Raw genomic sequence first — 19,205 nt, forward strand, 5'->3', positions numbered from 1 at the left:
GACTGTGGCCTTGTGTTATGTGCAGTCCACAACGTGTCCAGAAGTGCCCACCACACAAAACTGGTGTAGAAAGGTATAGCTTAGAGAGAACGTTATTTGGTTTCTGCTATTGGAGTTTCGCCCTTAACTTTAAATGGCTGAAATTGTGTGAGCTCCACTAAAGTGAAACAAGAAACACAGAGACTGTGACTATTTTGGAAAAGTTTCATGGAAGGGATTAATAATTTCATGTCATTCAAAGTATTAACTACCATTTTGCTTCACTTCTTCACCTTTTTGACAGAAGGGCTGGTTACTTATTAATGTGAAGTCATAATTATTGACAGCCTTAAAGTCATGACAGTTCCGTTTGATAGTTATACATTAGTCAACATCTTCTCTTAAGCGTGTAATGACAAACAGCATTTGCTGTTTTTAATAAGACTTAGAAAGCTTTGCCCCTTGCCTCCAGAATATTGTCGTCATTCCTATTATTGCATTAACAACCGGAGGCTGTTTCCCCTCAGGACCGCGGCCCCATTGTGCTAGCAGCTGTACTGGCTAGCATGGTGGAGACCTAAAAACCCACCTTCAGCTCAGGGGGTTTGGAGACCAGGGGTATGGGGAACTGTCCTGCGGCTGTCTGTCTTTCCAAAGCATGAACCTACAGTAGCGATTGCCTGGGAGGCTGCGTTATGGGACGTGCCTGGTGCACTTAGGCAGTCCAGGTGAGAAGGGCACAGTCTCTTGTCTGTAGCAATAACATTGCTGTAAAATTCCTGATCTGCTCCAGGGTGCGTAAACTCTGGAACTGCATTTAACGAGTGCAAGCTTGTGGCCTCCTTGAAAATCATGCGTTGCTAATGGCTGACCCTTTTGGTAGGGATTGATAAATGAATGATTGGAAGTGGTAGACCACAGGCTGACTTTCCCACAGCTCACTGTGTATATAAGATCTGATAAGGAAGTTGAGGCAAAGCTTAGCTTAAGGTCAACTGATCATTAATCAACTGTAACTGCACTTCTCAGGTAATCAGCCTGCAAAATGCTGGCCCACTCCACTCTTTGAAGACCCCACCTACAAAGAGCTGTAAAATGTTTGCTGAAGGAGATTAAACACAGCTTTAAGTGCCACCTATAGACTACAAAGCACGTTGTGTCTTTGCTTCAGGGTTAACCCACCAGACTGACACTCTGCTGACTGTCAGTCCATCAGCCCACCCCGTGCATAAGCTGTATCCTGACCTACTGTGTCCTTGCTGGGTCCATTAATACTTTTGTGTGGTGCTAAGGCAGAACATGGGACACGTTTTACAGCTTTTATCCTGCAGGGAGCTGAGCTGCTCTCATTTTTTTTCCTGCATGTCTCTGACCTGGCCACGCAGGATATTTGCAGGGAGGCACTGTGAAATATCAGTTTAGCTTGTATCCTCATTTCCGAGTGGGCAGCACAGCAGCCTGGGTGAAAGGCTCACCTGGGACTAGGTGACCTGGCAGAGGCAATAGGCTGATCTGCTTTGGAAGCCATACTGAACTGTATTACTATGTGTGTGGTGGATGGGAGTAATTTTGGGACAGCGCCCAAATGTAAAATCAAGTAGAGGTGTGATCTAAGTCAGCTCATGAGGGTCAAGCTGTTTCTTTACAATTATTTCCAGATGTACGTTAAAGATGGCTCCACTTGGGTGGAGGAAGGATCCAGGCTTGTTTTAACAGTGTTCCCAAATGGAGCCACAGCCTGATAGCCTTGTTTGGCTTTTGGTCTGTCTGGCACAATGGAACCATGTTGCAATATGGCATCTTTCAGCTCCCTCTTGCTTTCCCCGTCCCCCTCCTCTGGTGATTCTGTACTACAGAAACTATCTTAACAAAGTCTTACCTCTGTTAAGTTCATGTGGAACGCCAGGTCACAAAAATATAAATTGCATATCAGACACATCACATCAGTCCATGTCATCTGCAAAAATTGTAACCCCCCCCGTCCTTCACTCTTCTGGACTGTCAAGTAAGGGATTACGATGATGTTCTTTGAACACATAAAGTGTTTATGGTCAAGTATTTTGAGATATACCAGGATTCTGTCTGGCAAAGTTCCTAATCATGTAACAACATAACCTTTAGTCGTAGCTTCACAATATGCTGGCCTTGCAGAAATGAAGGAATAAATAAGAAGCAAAGCTGCATTGTCTTAAAGCAGCCCCACTTACAAGGGAAAACAATCTGCGGATGTCCTACTTGTCACATGTAGAGTCCATCTTTTGGCTGTTGCACTTCATGCTGGTGGAAGTGGACTGTTCTCAAAACCTTTTGGTTGAACTGTGGAAAGAAATGATTTGGAGACAATTGTAGGGATGCCTCAGACCTCAAAGATATTTGAGCAAGGGCACAAGGAACTGGACAACTCCTTCCTGCAGGCCACTGCCTAAAAATCCTGAAGATAAAGCAAAAGCAGGAGAGAGGGCATACCTAGTAATTCTTCCAAGCCATTTTATAGTGGTTTGGGGTTTTGGAGAGTGTAGTTTTGCTCCACTTCTTCCCAGAAACTTTTATTTCTTGTATGCTGGGAAGGGATGCACCATGCGTGTGCACCAATTCAGATCGTAGGTCATCAAATCAAGGTGAAGAGCTGCATGCTGCTACCGGTAGTCTGAGGGAGGCTGCATCTCTGTAGGGGTGATGAAAACTAAGATGTGTCTTCATAACAGTTTGGTCCTGTGTCCTTCAGTATTCACACAATCACTCTGAAATGCAGCAAAAATAGCACACGGCACTGGGATCCTAAATATATGCATTTTGTCTCTTCTCTCAGAAGCCGTAAGGACAGTTTAGAAAGTGAGAGCTCAGCAGCTATCATTCCTCATGAGCTAATCCGCACGAGACAGCTGGAGAGTGTACACCTGAAATTCAACCAGGAGTCCGGAGCTCTCATTCCCCTCTGTCTAAGGTGAGTGAAGCCATCCTCCTCCTCCTCAGCTTGTGCTAACATGCCGCTTTTGCCTTGTGGCATTGTTTCACCATACAGACATGCATGCAATGGGTCTTTAAAGGCCAGAGCTGAGATATTTTGCCAAAACACATTAGAAACAGATGATTCTTTGCGTGTGTGTTCATCGTGGTAAGATTGTTTCTCATTCTTTTTATGTCCTCCAGTGTATTTTGAGTGCTGAAATAGGACAGGGGTAGTATGGGGATTTTTTTATTAGTCTAATGCTGGCAGTTCTGTGATAAAGAAGGGATGATTTACTATATTCTGTCAAAGAAAACTCTTAAGTTGTTAATTCTGGCTTATGGACTCAGACACAAGTGGTTGTGCAAAGCCTGTTTGCAGTCAGTTTATCCATGCAAGTGTGGTTTTTAGACAAGTTATGTCACTTGCACAATTGAAGGAACAAAACATTGCATGCATACTCTACATGTTGTCTTTTGAAGGTTCAGGCTGTGCATACCACTGTGAGTGACTTTTCTAGGTTTCCACAATTTCAGTCAGCACTATTTTTAAAAATACCTGTGGCAAATGTAGTCCTTAACACAAAGATCAGCTGTGGGGTAGAGACAAATGATTGCAGGTGATTGAGTTACTTTAGCTTAATGAGTTACGTCTGTATTATCAGAGTTATCAGCAGCAGGCACATACTCACCTGTGCCTGTTGAGAAACCAATGGGATAGTTAACACAAATGTATTTTATTTTACATCACAAATCTGTGAACAGTCTGTCCTGATCAGTTACCACAGCTCAGCTGACCAGCAGTGATGCATCAAGCAACTGTGACTCTGTTAGGCACTATATATCTTACCTGAAGTTTTCCCCCTTGCATGTCGGAAGCCATGCATGCATGTCACACATGCTCTGAGCCTAAATACCAGAGCCATGATTTTCCCTGTGGAAAGCATTGAAAAAAAGGGACGTGATACTGTAGATCATCACATATGTGTATTTTCTAGGCATTTGCTTAAGTAATACAGGTTACATTCATCAAGCACCAGGGCAATGGATTACTAAGTATTGTCACGGTAGGTAAGTTTGGCCCCACTGATGAGCCTGCTTAGAAAGGCATCTTCATATTCCCACATGATGTGGGGTCTGGATTCTCTTCTGCAGTTTTCATCTTAATGAAAGACTGGCAGGCCCCTGCCTTACAGACATCAGCACCTCATTGTGGGGATAGGCATGCAGTGGGATTTAAATGTGTTCTAGTTCTGTAACAAGGCCCTGAGATTAAGGACTGAGATAAGGGGGAACTCCTTGCCTCAGGAGGAGGCTTGTGGCCTGCTTCATGGAGCAAATCAGTCATATATTCCTGAAACATTAATAGTTGCTGCCTTCAAAATGGTTTCCCATGCTAACGGCAGAAGCTATAGCGATGTATCTTCATTATTGTGTTGAATGCTGCTCACACCCTCTCAATTCACGCACATATGTTTTATTCCCCAGGGGAAGGCTCTTACATGGACGGCACTTTACATATAAAAGTATTACAGGGGATACAGCAATCACGTTTGTATCAACGGGAGTAGAAGGAGCCTTTGCTACAGAAGAGCACCCCTATGCAGCACACGGACCTTGGTTACAAGTGAGAGAGCCTCCTTCCTTTTTCTCCCCCTTCCTCCTTTACTGTGTCCTAAAAATGCTCCTGCTAAAGGCTTATGTGGTTTAAAAGTGTAACAAACCTGTATTTTCTGCTGCAACATCTGTCATAGCTCTTGCATAATATTTTCAGTACTTATGGACTCAAAACTGTTCAGTATTGGGTGAACTGTTACTATTTATATTAATGGAACTCAAATTGATAAGCACTGGCTTGAAAGTTCAAGAATCATCTGTGAATACAGTAGTGTCCATTTCCTGGAGTCAGCGAACACTTTACAGGCTCTATTTACTCTTGATTTCTTCCAGAAAGGAATTTGGGGAGGCAGAGTGGAATGACCTAAACAAGAATGGAGCCAGGGCGGAAGAGCTAGAAAGCTGAGGGACTGTGATCCTACAGAGCCAAGATCTCAGTTTTACATCATCCCTAGGAGGTGCAGCACAGAGAGCACAGCTTCTTTCAGTTTTAGCTCTTTCCTGTTGATTCTTTGACAAAAGCTCGTGGTTGCTTGAAGCACCCACACATTTTCTGCACCCAGATTTTTTCTGTATCACGGATTTTCCTTGGAAACTCCCCATCTGCTTGGTGTTGAGGGTCAGCCCTGCAGAGCAGTGATGCACTAATGATTTGATGGCGTAGCGCTATTCTAACCTTGAATTTCTTCATGGTTATAAACATATTGCGAAAATAAAAAACCTTTGGGGAATGTGTTCATGCAGAAAAGCCCATCTCTGAGGGGCTATATGCATGCAGTACGTCTCTGCCTTCACTGTTACTGTGGCATTCCTGCCTCCCCTTCTGCTTGTAAGGCAGGGGGTTGTTTTAGCATTGCAGTGTTGCAGTTAACCTTCCAGTGACTTGTTTTCAAGGCATTCCACTGCCCGTATTCATACGTCTGGAGGACATCATACCTTGAAATCTGTACGACTTCTAAAGGAGCTGATCTTGGCTAGAATCATCTTGTGTGTAGGGATTTTCAAAGAGCTTGTGTGCTTTGATTGTACTGACTGGAAAGTGCAACACTCCTGTAATGATTAACAGCAAACGGTCAGGTTTAAGGGTGGGTCATTTGCTGTTGGTTCCTGTGCTTGCCAACACATGATACACAGGATCTTGTGACTGTGTTAACTCCAAACATAAGAGTGTTGTTTGCATTTACATCACATCTCAAAACGTATTGATGTGTTGAGTAGTCGGGTAACCTCTAAACAGTGAAGAATGGCAATAATTAGGTCACCATTCAGACATGTAACTAATATTAACCCTTATGAACCTGTTTGCTTCCATGCCTGCTGAAAATTATGGAAGTTTTTTGGAGTAGGTGGGAGGGAAAGATGGAGAATTGCTGGCTTCTGAGAGGTAGGGAGAAGCAAGTTCCCTTGCTTGTCTTCTACATATGGTCAACGTATTGGATCTTCTCGTCTGATGTGACCGGCTCTGCTGCTGGCTCCTGCCCCATCCTGTGATGAGAATGAAGGAGGACAGACTGGGTGGGGGAGGAAGGGAGGCTACAAGCAGCATGGGACAAGAGGAGGAGCACCAGGTTGTGTGAGATACATGTGGGAGTGTCTGAGGCTCTTGGCTTAATATGGGAGGCTTGATCCATGCTGAGCAGTCCCTTGTGGTGTTGGGAGCGGAGGAGGGAGGTTCATGTGGCTTTGCTTCAGAAGTAAAAGAAGTTGTGGTGCATAAAATTTCCAAGGAGGCGAGCTGTGTTTGGTTTAGTCCCTTGCAGCCTGGGCTGGCCAAGTTGGCAAGCCCTGCAAAGCTTTCACAGCAAGGCCCAGAGAGGATTTTCCTCCTCCCTCGCTTGGGACCCCAGGCACAGCGATGAGCTCCAAGGAGAGTTGGTGGCTGAAAGCAGATCACTGCAATGCAGGGGCTTGTTGCAAACACAAGTAAATGGAGGGACCGTGGAGAGGAAGAGAGGTGGCAGGCATCTCCTCCTGTGGACTTTTTCCCTATCTTAGGGGAGGAATAATAGCCTGAAAAATCCTGGCCTCGACTGCAGCAGCCAGAGAGTGACTCCTCTTGAGCCTGAGCTTTGGTACAGTGAAAGCCCAAACCTGCAGACTAAACACAGTACCTCCTGTTTATATCTCGTGGGCTGGAGTGGAGCGTGTCCAAGGTGGGACAGGCCGGAGAGCTGCTGCACAGTCTATCAGCGCCCGCTGCCCGGGCTGAGCAATGAGCTGAGAGTCGCTGGGCTCCAGAGGAGGGTTAGCAGATGACAGGAGTTTGGCAGGTCCCAGCGCCGTTGCTACCAGACAGGTGTCCGTATCGCCACCGCAGCTGGTACTCTGCGGGAGCCATTTTAGCAGTCTCAGCAGAAAAGGCAAGGAGTCATTAAACCACAGAGATTGTATGCCCCATTTCTATCAACAGTCTTTCCAGGTCACGTTTGAGGCATGTTAGTAGGGGAAGCCTGTCCTGCTGCTGCCCATGCTCTGGGGTTGATTAGATTATTTCATTCTCCAGAGCTGTCAAATTGGCACCTTTCCCAAGTACTTGGATTTTTTTTTTTTTTTTTTCATTTAAGTAACGTTTAATTAGTTCTGAGAAGCTAAATTCTATTAAAGGTCTAAGCATGTCAGGCTGGTTTATTTGTGAACTTCTTCCACTGTGTCATGTATTGTTGACTAGGGAAATTGCTTTGACTCAGAAATGTACAAACATATTCAAGAAGTCCTCCTTGTTAACACTAGACTCCTGTTTATATGCTAGTTACTGTGGCAAAGTCTCTGATGTGTAACACTTGCATTAACATTACACATGATCAAAGGCTTCCGCGGTTCTTTCTTCCACTCCCCCTTCCCCCAGTGCTGTGACAGCAGAGCCCCCACGCTGCCTCCTAAGCACCTCTCCTCTCCTTTCCAAGGGGTAGATGTTCCAGATTCACAGAGGAAGGCTGTGCAGGAGGTGTCTGGCCCCATGTTGGAGGGTTAAGGATGCTGATCATGCAGACAGACTGACATTAACTGCCCCACAGTGACATTCATATTCGTGGTGGAGTGTCCAAGGTTCTTGGTCCAACATCTGAGCTGTGCCAAGCATGCAATTCATCACAGATCAACCTTGTTTGTCTCTAAACCTACCCAAAGCAAGGTGAGGCTGTGCATGTGTTCTCCCTCCCTCCCTTACTTATGTTCCGGCAAATGATAGAGACAGTCTGTTGAAATGTCTTACTGATCAAGCCCGTCCCAATAAAGTTGCCTGAGCCTTTAATACATATTAATATTATCCTGGGGTAGTTTGTGTCAAAGCCTGTCAGCATGCATCATCCTTTGGGAATTACCATCATTAAGTCTCCAGTGATGGGAGTCAGGACATGCTTCTGCAAAGCTCCTCTGCTTTTATGTGGAGCTCTCTGCCCGTCTAGCACAAAGCAGACTGTTCTCCCCTCCTACCTTGCTCACCTGGACTGCTTACTCTCCCCAGAGGGGAGAAGGAGGTTTGTTTAACACTACCTTTAGATAATTTCTGCTCCTGCTGCTTTAGGCAGTCATTGTTCTAGGGAAGAAGATGACACTCAAGTCTTTGATCATGTGCAACGTACATGTTATGCATCAGATACTGCTGCAGACTCTGACATACGAGCCAATACAGTGCAGTAAAAACAAACCTATAGTTAAAGAGTCCTAGTTAACTGCAAAATCTAGCACACAGAATTTAAGAAATATCTCTGCACTTTAGCCTTGCCCCTGTTACACATGTGTATTTCCATACTATATTTAAATGAAGGATCATATATATTTTTTACAAAGCACGCCTGCCTCATTCAGTGTGCAGGGATGCAGCATGTTTGGAAGATGAATCAGGAGTGTGGAGTAAAGTAGACTCTCGCCTATAGGACTTGCATTTCGTTTGTGTGTCAAAATTAGAAGGTGTGTAGTGAATGAGGCAGGTAATTGCAGAAAAATCACAATAGTCTCATGGCGAAGCCTGTTAAATGTTGCCCTGGAGAATTGGATCCTGTCCCTGCCTCTAGTACTCTGTTCTTTCTTAGTGCTATTCCAGAGTCTTAAGCTAAAATGTTCTCAGGTGGCAAGTGAGTTTGTGTTCCTTGTTTTCTGGATGTCTGGCTCAAGACCTGAAGTGTGATCTGTGTTCCCAGCGGTAAGAGGAGACCCGGAGGAATTCCTCTGTGGATACCCCTCTACCCTGCAGGGCTGAGTGAGCTGGAAAACAAGGACCTGCAAGTCTTGAGATGGGCACCCGCAAGAAGTGGACGCTCAGACTCAGTTTTCTCTTCACTATTTTCCCCCCGTCTGTTCAGGAAAACCTTCTTCCAGTCATCCTGTGAAGATTAATTCAGTGCTTGCCAAGCATTCCAGCTCCACAGATGAACACCAGAAACAATTTCAGGAAGAGATTAAAATTCGTTCTTGCAGGTCAGGAAAGAGAAAGGATCTCTGTGGGGTAGGGGGTCAGACTGGGAGTCAAAGACCCACATTCAGCTCCCTGCTCTTGCAGATTTTCTCCGTGACTTCGTTTAGGTCTCTTAGCTTCTTTTAGCCTCTCTCCCCCGTTCACTGAATGGAGAGGAGCATTTCCCCGCCTCGCAGAAATGTGAGGCAGAGCATGTCAGAGGCTGTGAGAGTGCTAAGGACAGTAAGATTAGGTAGTTCCAGTGTAATCCATGCTGGCAGTAGTTGGATGGAGCGTACCAAATAAAGGGGAAGAGAGTAGGAGGGAACGGGGAAACAACGTGAATGATAATGAAAAGAAATGATTACTAATGCTGCATTCACTGAGCAGAACCATCCTGAGGACTGAGCAGGGCAGAGGTCTTGTGGGAGAAAAACAGCAGGCGATCCTGTGATTACAGATTTGTTTCGGCAAACGTACGCTGGGGCCAAATTAGCATGGGGCAGGCAATCCCTGCGCAGCCATTTCCAAAGTTTTGTATGCCCGATGTCGCTGGTCTCTGAGCGTAGAGGGTTTTTTTCCAGGTAATTTACTTGGTTTCAGAACGAATCCTGTTAGGCAGATGGAGGCTATGGTTCATTTGCAGTTGGCACCCTTCGATTCTCAGCACAGGGCCGGCATCTCCGCGTGAGCTGAGGAGCTCACAGCAGCAGTGGGGTATTATCCTCGGCACCAGCCGCTGCTGGACGACGCTCTTTGCTCGCCTCCAGTGCCAGTAGGTTCGCAACGTCCAGCAGACAGCGTGTGGATGCCGAGGCTGTGGAAAAGGGGTTCTCCTCCAGTCTCCCTGCCCTTTGTGTCGCCTCCAGCTTTGGCCTCTGATTTGCCCTCCATCCTGTTTTTCTGTGTGTCTGTCTTCCCCTCATCCTGGCCCGTCTCTGCTTTCCTCTCCTCCCCTTCATTCAAGTTGGCAAATTTCTTCTCCTCCTCCTCCACATAGCCTGACTTCCAGCAGAAACGCTGAGAGGGCTGGAGAGTTTCCCTGCCTTTAGTCCTGATGTGCCTGGTGCCATAGCAATCCCTCGCCGCTCGGAGGAATGATCAGAGGGAAAACTGCTCCTTAGCTACCTCTGCCCTGTGTTTGGGGCAGAGCTGCCTTGGGCTGGGACATGCTCAATGAAGAAGGGCTCGTCAGTACATTTTTCTGCCTTTCTCTGAAAGGCTATGGACAAACACTGACTTTCGGAGGCTTCTGACTTGGCAAAGCATTTTCACGATCGGGAGAGACTTTCCCTTGACCTCCAGAGCACTTTTTTGGTAATCTTCGTCTCCCTCCTCCTAAGGGGTAGTTCTCGTGCTTTGCAACAAAATGATGATATGCATTTGTTAGTATTGTCAAAAAATACTTTTTCCAAAATACCTATCTGAGATAACTTGATTCCTTTTCCCCTAAAAACCTTTAAAAAAAAATGTAAAAACAAGGCATCCAGCATGGAAAAATAAGTTGAGGCTTAGGACAGCAAGGTCAAACTTCTCTTAGAAAATGTTAAATGTGCCTGTAGGCAGGATAGGTACATGGAGGCTGCGGGAACCATCCAGCATTCAGGAGCTATCAACATGCGCTATCTATGCTGGCAGTCGCGGAGGGGTGGGGGGGAGAGTACTGTGAGCAGGGTCATGGGGGACGATCCATTCTTTTGGTTTGGCAACCTAAGTGAAAAATCTGGGAAAGAAGATCAGACTGAGCCCAATCTTTAAATATTTTCAGTTTTTCTTGCTGAAACAAAAGCCTTAAAGAGACCAAAAGCTGAAAAAAAAATCCTTTTGTGTTGAATGAAACCAGAAATAGAAGGTTTTCTTCAATAAAAACAGCAAAAAAAAAAATCTAGTTTTGCAGAATGGAGCTGGAGTTGTTAGAAGTTTTGCCTTCTCTAGTCAATATTTGAGGGCTAAAACACTCACATAGGGTATGAGAAACTCATATTTTATTCCTTTCCTTTGAACCCCTATTTCTACTTCTTGGCTTTATGGGCACCACAGCTATAGGGTATTTTGGTTCTTCCTCAGCTCATCCAGTTGGAGTTGTTCCACATCATATAAAACACTGAATTAGTCACAGAGACAGAGAGCACAAGAGAATGACTCTGTTCCGGTAGAGTTAGGACATTCCCCTGGAAATGAGCACATCTGGTTCTTCTCTCTGCTATACCACATGTTAAATCATTTATGCACATTGGCATAATGGCAGCAGCAGAGGTTCAAAGCAGCGTTTGAAAGAGCTACTCTCACGCTTAAGATGCTCGCTTGTAAGCGGCAGCTATGGGTCGAGTCCTCTCTTGAAGAGATAGGGATTGATTTTTGATCTCCCCAAACTTTAATAGATGTGTTATGCCTAGCATGGTGAGTTTAGGGACAACACCCACAAACTGGTTTAAGTCATGTACAACTACAACCTGCTCTTCTCCAAAGCAGTTTTATGCATCTACCCCAAGAAAAAATTTTCAGAATCTTTTGGGTGGCTTCCCCCAAATTCTTGAGCAGGTCTAGGAAATCTAAGCTAACAGTCTTCTAGTAAGTTTATTGTCTTCCTCAAACAGTCCCCAAAACCTCACTGCATTATCCCTTTGTGTTCTTCTTCCTCACTGCTGAATGAGAAACTGGGAGAAACTAACGCCAGGGTAGAAATGTCCCGTTAGGTCATCATGATCCTCCCCGTATCAACTCTCCTGTAGCATGTTCTCCAGTACTTTGTCCAGGCTAGTTTTGGATGAGTCAAGTTCTTCCATCCTTCTTATGCCAACTGACTATCCTGCCACCTAATGCCCCTCCCTTGCTACTCAAACTACATTTTGGCTACTTTGTGTAGGTTTTCTTCCACCCACTTGGAGCATTCCCTGAAATGCCTGTTCTTCCTTTGCTTTTTCGCTCTGAAAGAATTGGTGTTCTGTTGTCTTGGCTCCCTTGTCAGCCCTCTCCCCAGCTGAGCCAAACTTTATGTGTTCACTCAAAGCAGCTGTCTGCAAGACGGATCTCGTCAGCCTGGGCTCTGAGGAGCCCGGGTCCCCGGGATCAGCACTGTAGTTGGGAATGTCATGGAGAGATCCCACAAGGTCAAAATCTTTCAGCGTCATCATATACTTCCTCTTCTGGGATTGTAACATCGCGGTGTGAAGCAATAGGCTCCCTGAGGCATCTGTGAGTGGATGTTTTTCCTTGTAAAGGAGGGTTGTGAATCTCCTGGAAGAGCAACAGTGGAATTTCCCATCAAAGGTGTTTGTTGCAATACTGGTACCTTTGAGGCTGTAATGAGAGCTGTGGTGGATTCAGGCAGCAAGGTGGCCTCTTCAGACAGTGTCAGGGCTGGGCATGACGTGGAAAGATGCAGTGACAAGGCCTCTGCCCTGAGCTGCTTGCAGTCAAAGCAAAGCAGTGCAAACAAGGCCAAGCCAAGGGGAGAGCAGAGAGATGGGCTGGGGATGCTTGTGGCACAAAGCATGATTCATCAGGGGGTTTTGTTGGTAACGTTTAATTTCAGTGGGAAATGCTGATGCACTTTAACTTCACTTTTTGCTGTGCTGTCAACAGGAATTAAGCTGAAACATTTTTAGGGCAAAGGGCTCCTAAAAGTTGCTGGATATTTGCAGATGTAACAGATGCTGTGACTTAGGGTACAACTGCTCCACCCATTCCAGGCATAGCATCTGGATGGATGAACAGTTTCTTAGAAGGGTTGGTATGGTTTACATAGGGGTTTATTGCAATGCGTCCCCACCTTCTCTGGCTGAGCCATACAAGCCAGCTCTGTACTAAGTCCAGAACTAATAAAACATGGTTTCCTTTCTTTGACAAACCTGCTAAAAAAGCAAGTGGCAGTGTTTAATGCAAACAAAGCACTAGGGCAAAGTTTGGGATTGTTTGGTTTGTTTCTAGGTAGGCGAGAAAATTGGGTATTATCAGTAAAAGCACCCCTGCTTAATTGTCCCTGGGCCAATCGCTTGTGTTTTGCCTTGGACAAAGCATGTTTCCTGAAGTTGGACAGAGCTACAGCTCAATTCCTAGCTCAGCTTATGAGGGTCTTCCTTGATCAAAGACTTGCCAGCTGTGCCAGGCTTTCAACATCAGTGTGACCTCTGGCCCCAGCCAGCCTTTCCTGAGCTGAGAATTTCAAGCCCTCATGGTAGGGTTGAAACCTATAGTGAGAGATGGGGTGTTAACTCTGGGGTGGTACCTATAAGCTGACTATAAAGTCTTTAATGTTTTACTAAGAACCGGTTGCTTTCAAAGTCAGCCGAACTGGTCTAGAGCCCCATGACCTTGCATCCATTTTTAGATCTCGCCTGTTTTCATACACTCGCAGCCATGTACCTGTAACGAGTCACGATACAGGTTTCTCAACTATCTGCGGGTATGCAAGCTTCGACACTGAAAGCTTCAACACAAGCTCCTTCAGTTGACCTGCAGGTAAGCCCTGTAGGTAAGAAGTAGGTTTCAGCAAGCTCAGGTGGCGCTTGCCACGAGAGGGAGACATCATGCACGCAGCCCGTGTGTTCCCTGAACACATCCACCTGAAGAAGACAGCCTAGCCTGGCATTTTGTAACGTGTCTGGACACATGCAGCTATTAGTGAGGTGGTGAGAACCCAGACTTTGGACCTCAGTTGTGTGGTATGTGCCTGTGATAGAAAACAGGGGCTTACCTATCTTTTGGCTAGTCATCGTCTTCCAGGCATCTGCAGCATGACTAACAGTTACAGAGCCGCAAAGCACACAGAAAATGGAGTCTGGATCTGCTAGCAATGGGATAGCACGTGTCCAGGCCTCTGTGAGTCAGGTCAGGGAGATCCTGGTGCGAGCAGGACCGTGCAGCACCGAAGGAGATGTCTCAGATACCCACAGCTGGCTGGCGAGGCCGTTCCCTGTTCATACTGCAAACAGCCATTACAAAGGCTGAGCTACACCCTGTAACCAGCTTCGTCAGGCTGGGCCGGAGGGAGTGTTTGCACAGAGCTGTGAAAACACAGCGCTGTGAGCGCCCGGCCGCTGCGGCACCCGGGACATCCGCCGCCACTCGGGAGAGCTCCTTTGCTTCCTCAGCACCAGCCGAGAGATTTCATGGGAGAAAAGGCCTGTTCGCTGTGCATGGGATGACTTCGTTTGCCCTCCAGATTGCGTCGGTTTTTCCCGTGGCTGCAGCACAACACCGGGGCTCTGTTTTCCTTTGGGAAAGGAATAAGCTGCTTCATCATTGTGATCTCTGTGCAGTGTCCTGTTGATAAGATCAGTTAACAGCATCGGAGGAAAACTCTAGATTCAGGTCTGAAATGTAAAGTGAACGGGGCCTATTTGTTTAATTTGAGCTTCTGAGGTTTAAATCCCCGAGGAAATTAAATTAGGTGCCTAGAGCAATGGCAGTCTGTCATGTTTATTTGCTGGGAATGTCACCTTTAATATCATGCACATATAACGTGTGTGTGTTAATGTAATGGGGTATCATACTGTGCAGGAGCAGGCATGCTACAAGAACTGGAAACCTGAAATATTGTGAGTCAGGGAAGCTGAGATGGGATTTGATTTATTCTCATCCTCCATAGGAGCAAAGACTCACTCACCAGCATGAAGGTGGTTTTGCTGATCGCAGGTGGGGATGGAAGCCTGATCTATGAGCACAGGCCTTAGTGCTCTTGGCCCATTTTGATTGGGCTACTTCTAAGAGGAGAAGTCTTGTCTAGACATGACTCCAGGATGACAATACTTCTTGCTTCAAAGCCCTCTTCAGCAGCTGATGTGCTGCGGACGCATGCCTTCCCCCTGCATCCCTGGGAGAGCTCAGGAGTGCCGGTGGCAGGAGAGCAGGTCTCCCCAGCAATGTGGGGTAGTAGGGTTTGGGGTGGGTTTTTTCTGACTCGGGCTGTTGAGGACCAGCTCCGAGTGACACACTGTGTGAGTGTCACTGCAGCAGTTTGTCATTGCAGCCTGTGACGCCTGCCCTCCACCAAAGTTGTCTATGCAGGGCTTGCAGAACAGCGCTGCAATCTTTTCTCAGCGTGCTGCGTAGAGCAGGCTGCCATTGCTTTGATCCCACAAATGTGGTCCACGAGACAGCTGAGCTGTGGACTCCTGTCCCACTCCACTTGTCAGACCCTTCAGGGAGCCACTTCAGCTCACTAAATCAGTGGAATTTGGGGGTTTTTTCAGCTGGTTTACCAAAACTCACTGAGAGGGGGCAGTGAGCTGCAGATGGGCTCAGCCATCTCAGAGGGTTGCACCCCAGGTCAGTCCTAGCCACAGTGCTCCACATAGGTTTGTCCCTACTCCGGGAGTCTGTGGCTTAGCCAGGACCTGACCCGTCCCCCCCTTCACTCTCTCCACCCTTTGCTGTTTACCCCTGCACACCCTGTCTTGTTTTCCTCCAGCCTCAGAGCAGCTGGCTGCCTTGCACACATGGTTCCCATTTCTCTCCTGCCTCTGGCACCTTGGGAGTGCCCAGGGGTCTTCCTGCTGCGCTTGTCTTCTAGTCCCCCTGCCAAAGCTGTGGCTCCTCATTCCTGCTCTCTCACCCATCCCAACCTCTGGCATTTTTGCTCATCCGTGGATGGCTGAATATTCATTTCCTCCTTGCCTGATTGCTGTGAATACCAATTCCTCCTCCTTTTTCCGGCTGCTCTGTGGATTTTGATGTCTGCCAAATTGTTTTCATTCCCTCACCCCATTGCAGGCTGCACCTCCGCAGAAACCGATCTGCTCCGTGCAGAGCCCCAGCTCCCCACCCAACTCTTCCTTCTGAGCTGAGCGATCGGGTTGCCCTCCTGCCTCTGACACGGACAGACGGCTTCCTCCTCCTGCAAACAGTCAACAAACGAGTGTCTCCAGTTCAACAGGCAGCATAGTTACAGACTCCTGCAAGGAGACTGCAGTAGTTTGCGGTGGTACTGCGTGTTTCAGTGCAATGTTTCTCAGCTTGCCAGTCTGCGGATTGGTGCCAGGTTGCAGAGTCCTGTCCAAAGCAGCAAGCTCCTGGCTCCTAGCTGAAGCAGGGTTTTTTCAGGCTCAAAGTATGATCAGAAAGGCCTGATGGAGGTGCCTGCATCCATGCTGAGCAGCTCAGTCATAAACCCTGGCCTGGAGCCTGCTGCAGGTTGAAGCTAAGCGAAGAGGGGAATGTGGTGGAGAGGGGAGGCTGCAGTTCCCTCATCCCCTGGGAAATCTGTGCGCAAAGGCAGCGGGGTGGCAAGGTTGAAGGGGAGAGAACTGCAGACACCTGGTAGCTCTCAGATCTGGATTTGGTGTTGTCGGATCTCTTCTCTTGCCAACCAAAGGAAGAAAGGAAGACCAGAGTCTTCCCTTTCTCTTCCTGTCCAATAGCCCTGCTTGTGTGTTACCAAAATGGAGCCCAGAGGCTTCCATTTGCCAAACAGCCCATGGCATCCTGGCGGTGACTCACTCCCCACTGACGTTACTGGCACCACGGAGCTGCTGGGCATGGGAGGTGGCTTCCTGCATGGAGGTGGGACAGCCTGGCTGCCCCTCTTCCAGATGTGAGCTGGAGGGGACAGTGGAGAGCAGCAGGGCTGGGCACTTGGCTCTGTCAGGGTTTGGTGCTGGGGCGGTCCCTTCTCTGGGAGTGAGCGCGGAGCTCATGGCTGGGGAGAACAGGGAAAGGGAAGGGTGAGAAATGGGGCATGGGGATGGTGGGTGCTTCAGGATGGAAAGCAACACCAGAGACAGAGGAAAGGGTGGAGCAAAGGAAAGAAAGGAGGAGCAGGGGGGAAGAAACAAACCTGTAGGCTGAAATGGGAATAATCTGATGGATACTGCTGCAACCTAACTCCCAGGAATGCCGCTCCAACGCCCCCTCACTGCGTGGGGATGTTTGCCTGGTCCCGCGCTGCCGTCTCTGCTCCTGTGCCAAGCCAGCTGGCCTGCCTGGAGCTCTGGCCTTTACGACTGTTGTGAAGAGAGGCAGGATGTGTTTGCTTTTGGCTATCACATGCTTTTTTGAAGAGGGTGGGAGTTCCTCCCCTTGAATTCCTGGGCCTGGTTTCCCCCTGGTGTCTCTGGTTTGTGTGGCTTGGGGGGCTCCATGGAGCCAGGGCCGTAGCCCTCAGCCAGGAATTTTGACCCATCAGCAGCCGCTTTCCTGGGCCACTTCGTGCTTGCCAGCCTGGCCTTGAGGTGAGCCAAAAGCTTTCCCAGCACAGGCACGCGGGATGGGCACGTGCAATACAACGTGGAGGTGCCTAGCACAGGCACCTCTGGGAGCACCTCCTGTACCCAGCATCTGGTTCATCTGAACGATGTGCTGCACTTGGGTCAGAGCCCTCCCCGTGCCCAGAGCACCGGCTCTGTATGGGTCTCAGGCTCTCCCTGCACTGCTGTTTCCTGATTAAACTGTGAGCTTAACTTCAATGGATCAGATGAAAGCGGCTCTGTCTCCCACTGTCTTTCCAACAGTTGTTATCTTGACCCCTTTTCCTCCTTCCCCACTCTGTCTAAAGCCGAGCCTCTAATTTTAGACTGAGGAAGATAATTGAGGGTCAAAAAGGATTGCTATATAATTTTAACATTTTTTTGCAGTGGTTGGGGTGGGAGGCAAAGTTAGGAGCTCCTTGCCCTCAAACCTTTGTATTGCGGGAAAGAAGGACATGGGGGAAGGAGTGAGCTGGTACAGTCTGCTCTCTGCAGAAGTCATTTTGTTTCTTGGCAATTAGCTAAAACTAGGAGTGTAAAGGCGTAAACTACTGTATTTCCTTTGCAGATCCTATTGACCGAAGAGTTTGTAGAGAGAATGCTGGAAGATTTAGAAGATCTGAATTCTCCAGAGGAAGTAAGGCTGCGTCATTCCCGTATCTCCCATGTACTGTCCCAGAGAGCTCAGCCTGTCCTGCAGCTTGCCTTTGATCCTCCCCTCAGCTCGCAGGCTGCAGCCCTGCCCCGTAGACTTGAGGCCTTGCTAAACCTTCACATCTGCTGTGAACTAAGGCTCTGCGAGAAGGGATTACAAGAAATACAGAGCAGAGATGGGTGTTAAGGGAGACTCTGCATTTCCTTTCTGCCAGCCTCTTTCCCAATGTGGTATCTGAGCACCTCGAATCAAAGCGGTGCAGCCCCTGGGCCAGGTGGTGGGGTTTCCTCCATTCATAGTGTCCTTGGCAGCAGCTCCAGGCACATCACCTTCCCCGCTTTCAGAAAGGCTGAAAGCGGTGGCAGCACATTTGCTGCTGAACAGTCTGTTGTAGGGGCCTCCTTTTTTGTGTTTGGGGAGCAGACAGGGGCTTTTTCACATCTGCTACTTGGCCTTCACCTGCTGCCGCTGCACGGTGTGCAGAGGACCATCACCTCTGGAAGCGTTATAGCAGCAGCCAAGGGAGCTTTATAAAGCTTTGCTGTGTGGTGCTAAACTTCCCTCTGCCATGTGATATCTTCCTGGGGAACATTTAACACCCTGTCTCCCATGCATGCCATATAAATATTCTACTTGACTTCAAAGAGCAGTGGCAGAAATGACATGTAATATTTTTAATCCCATTTTTTACAGCTCCCTGCAGACTCTAAAGAAACTTTACTTGGCTTGTAGAGCAGCCCTCCCATCCCTCGCCCTGCTCCCCTCCCCCCAGGAAAATCTCAGGGCTCTAATTGTTTAATCCAGAGTTGATTTAATGCCAGGGTGTTCTCACTCACTGTGTGAGTGAGGGGAGCACGCTGCTGGCTGTGCAGTGGCTTTCAGGCCAGCTTTTATCCAGTTAAACCTAATCCAAAGCTCATTTTTGCTAGTGACATGGAAGCCCAGGAGCACTGTGGTTTGAAGGCCCTTTAGTTAAGGCTTTGGACGGCTCATGTTCCTTTGCTCTCCGCTGAGAGGCAGAGGCAATGGGCATGGCAGCTCCTGGCACAGCGAGCGGGCGCTCGGTTCTGAGTTACTGTGACTTCGCTAAATTAAAAAGTGAAAAACAAACAAATGCAAAGGATGACTTCTCCAAGAGGATTGCTTTGGAACCACTCCTGTTTATAAAAAGGAAAATACTTGAGATGAAATGTGATCTTTCAGCATCCAGATTCCTCCAAGGATTTGTAACTTGCAGGATCCCGGTTTGGGCCAGCTGAAGGGGTTCCTCAGCAGCCGTGGCTGTTGCCAATGATATTCATGTGGTAGAACGAAGCACTGCAAGGAGAGTCTTTCCTTTGCTACATAAGGAGCCACCTGTGTTAAGTGAAATTAAGTTAAATGATCTGTCTGAGTATCTTTAGCATGTTTTTCACATACCGTAGACATT

General features: G+C 47.6%; 1 protein-coding gene across 3 annotated transcripts in view; it reads left to right on the forward strand.

The window, feature by feature from the left end:
* The window catches only part of SUFU (SUFU negative regulator of hedgehog signaling), a 99,654-nt gene that overhangs the window by 71,612 nt on the left and 8,837 nt on the right, over positions 1-19,205 (forward strand). For all 3 annotated transcript variants that reach the window (XM_072869149.1, XM_072869150.1, XM_072869151.1), the window contains 3 exons: positions 2,789-2,923; positions 4,414-4,552; positions 17,690-17,758. In XM_072869149.1, the coding sequence (XP_072725250.1) occupies positions 2,789-2,923; positions 4,414-4,552; positions 17,690-17,758 (343 nt within the window). The remainder of the gene's footprint in view (positions 1-2,788; positions 2,924-4,413; positions 4,553-17,689; positions 17,759-19,205) is intronic.

This window comes from Ciconia boyciana, chromosome 8 (genome assembly GCF_034638445.1).
Source record: "Ciconia boyciana chromosome 8, ASM3463844v1, whole genome shotgun sequence".
NCBI lineage: Eukaryota > Metazoa > Chordata > Aves > Ciconiiformes > Ciconiidae > Ciconia > Ciconia boyciana.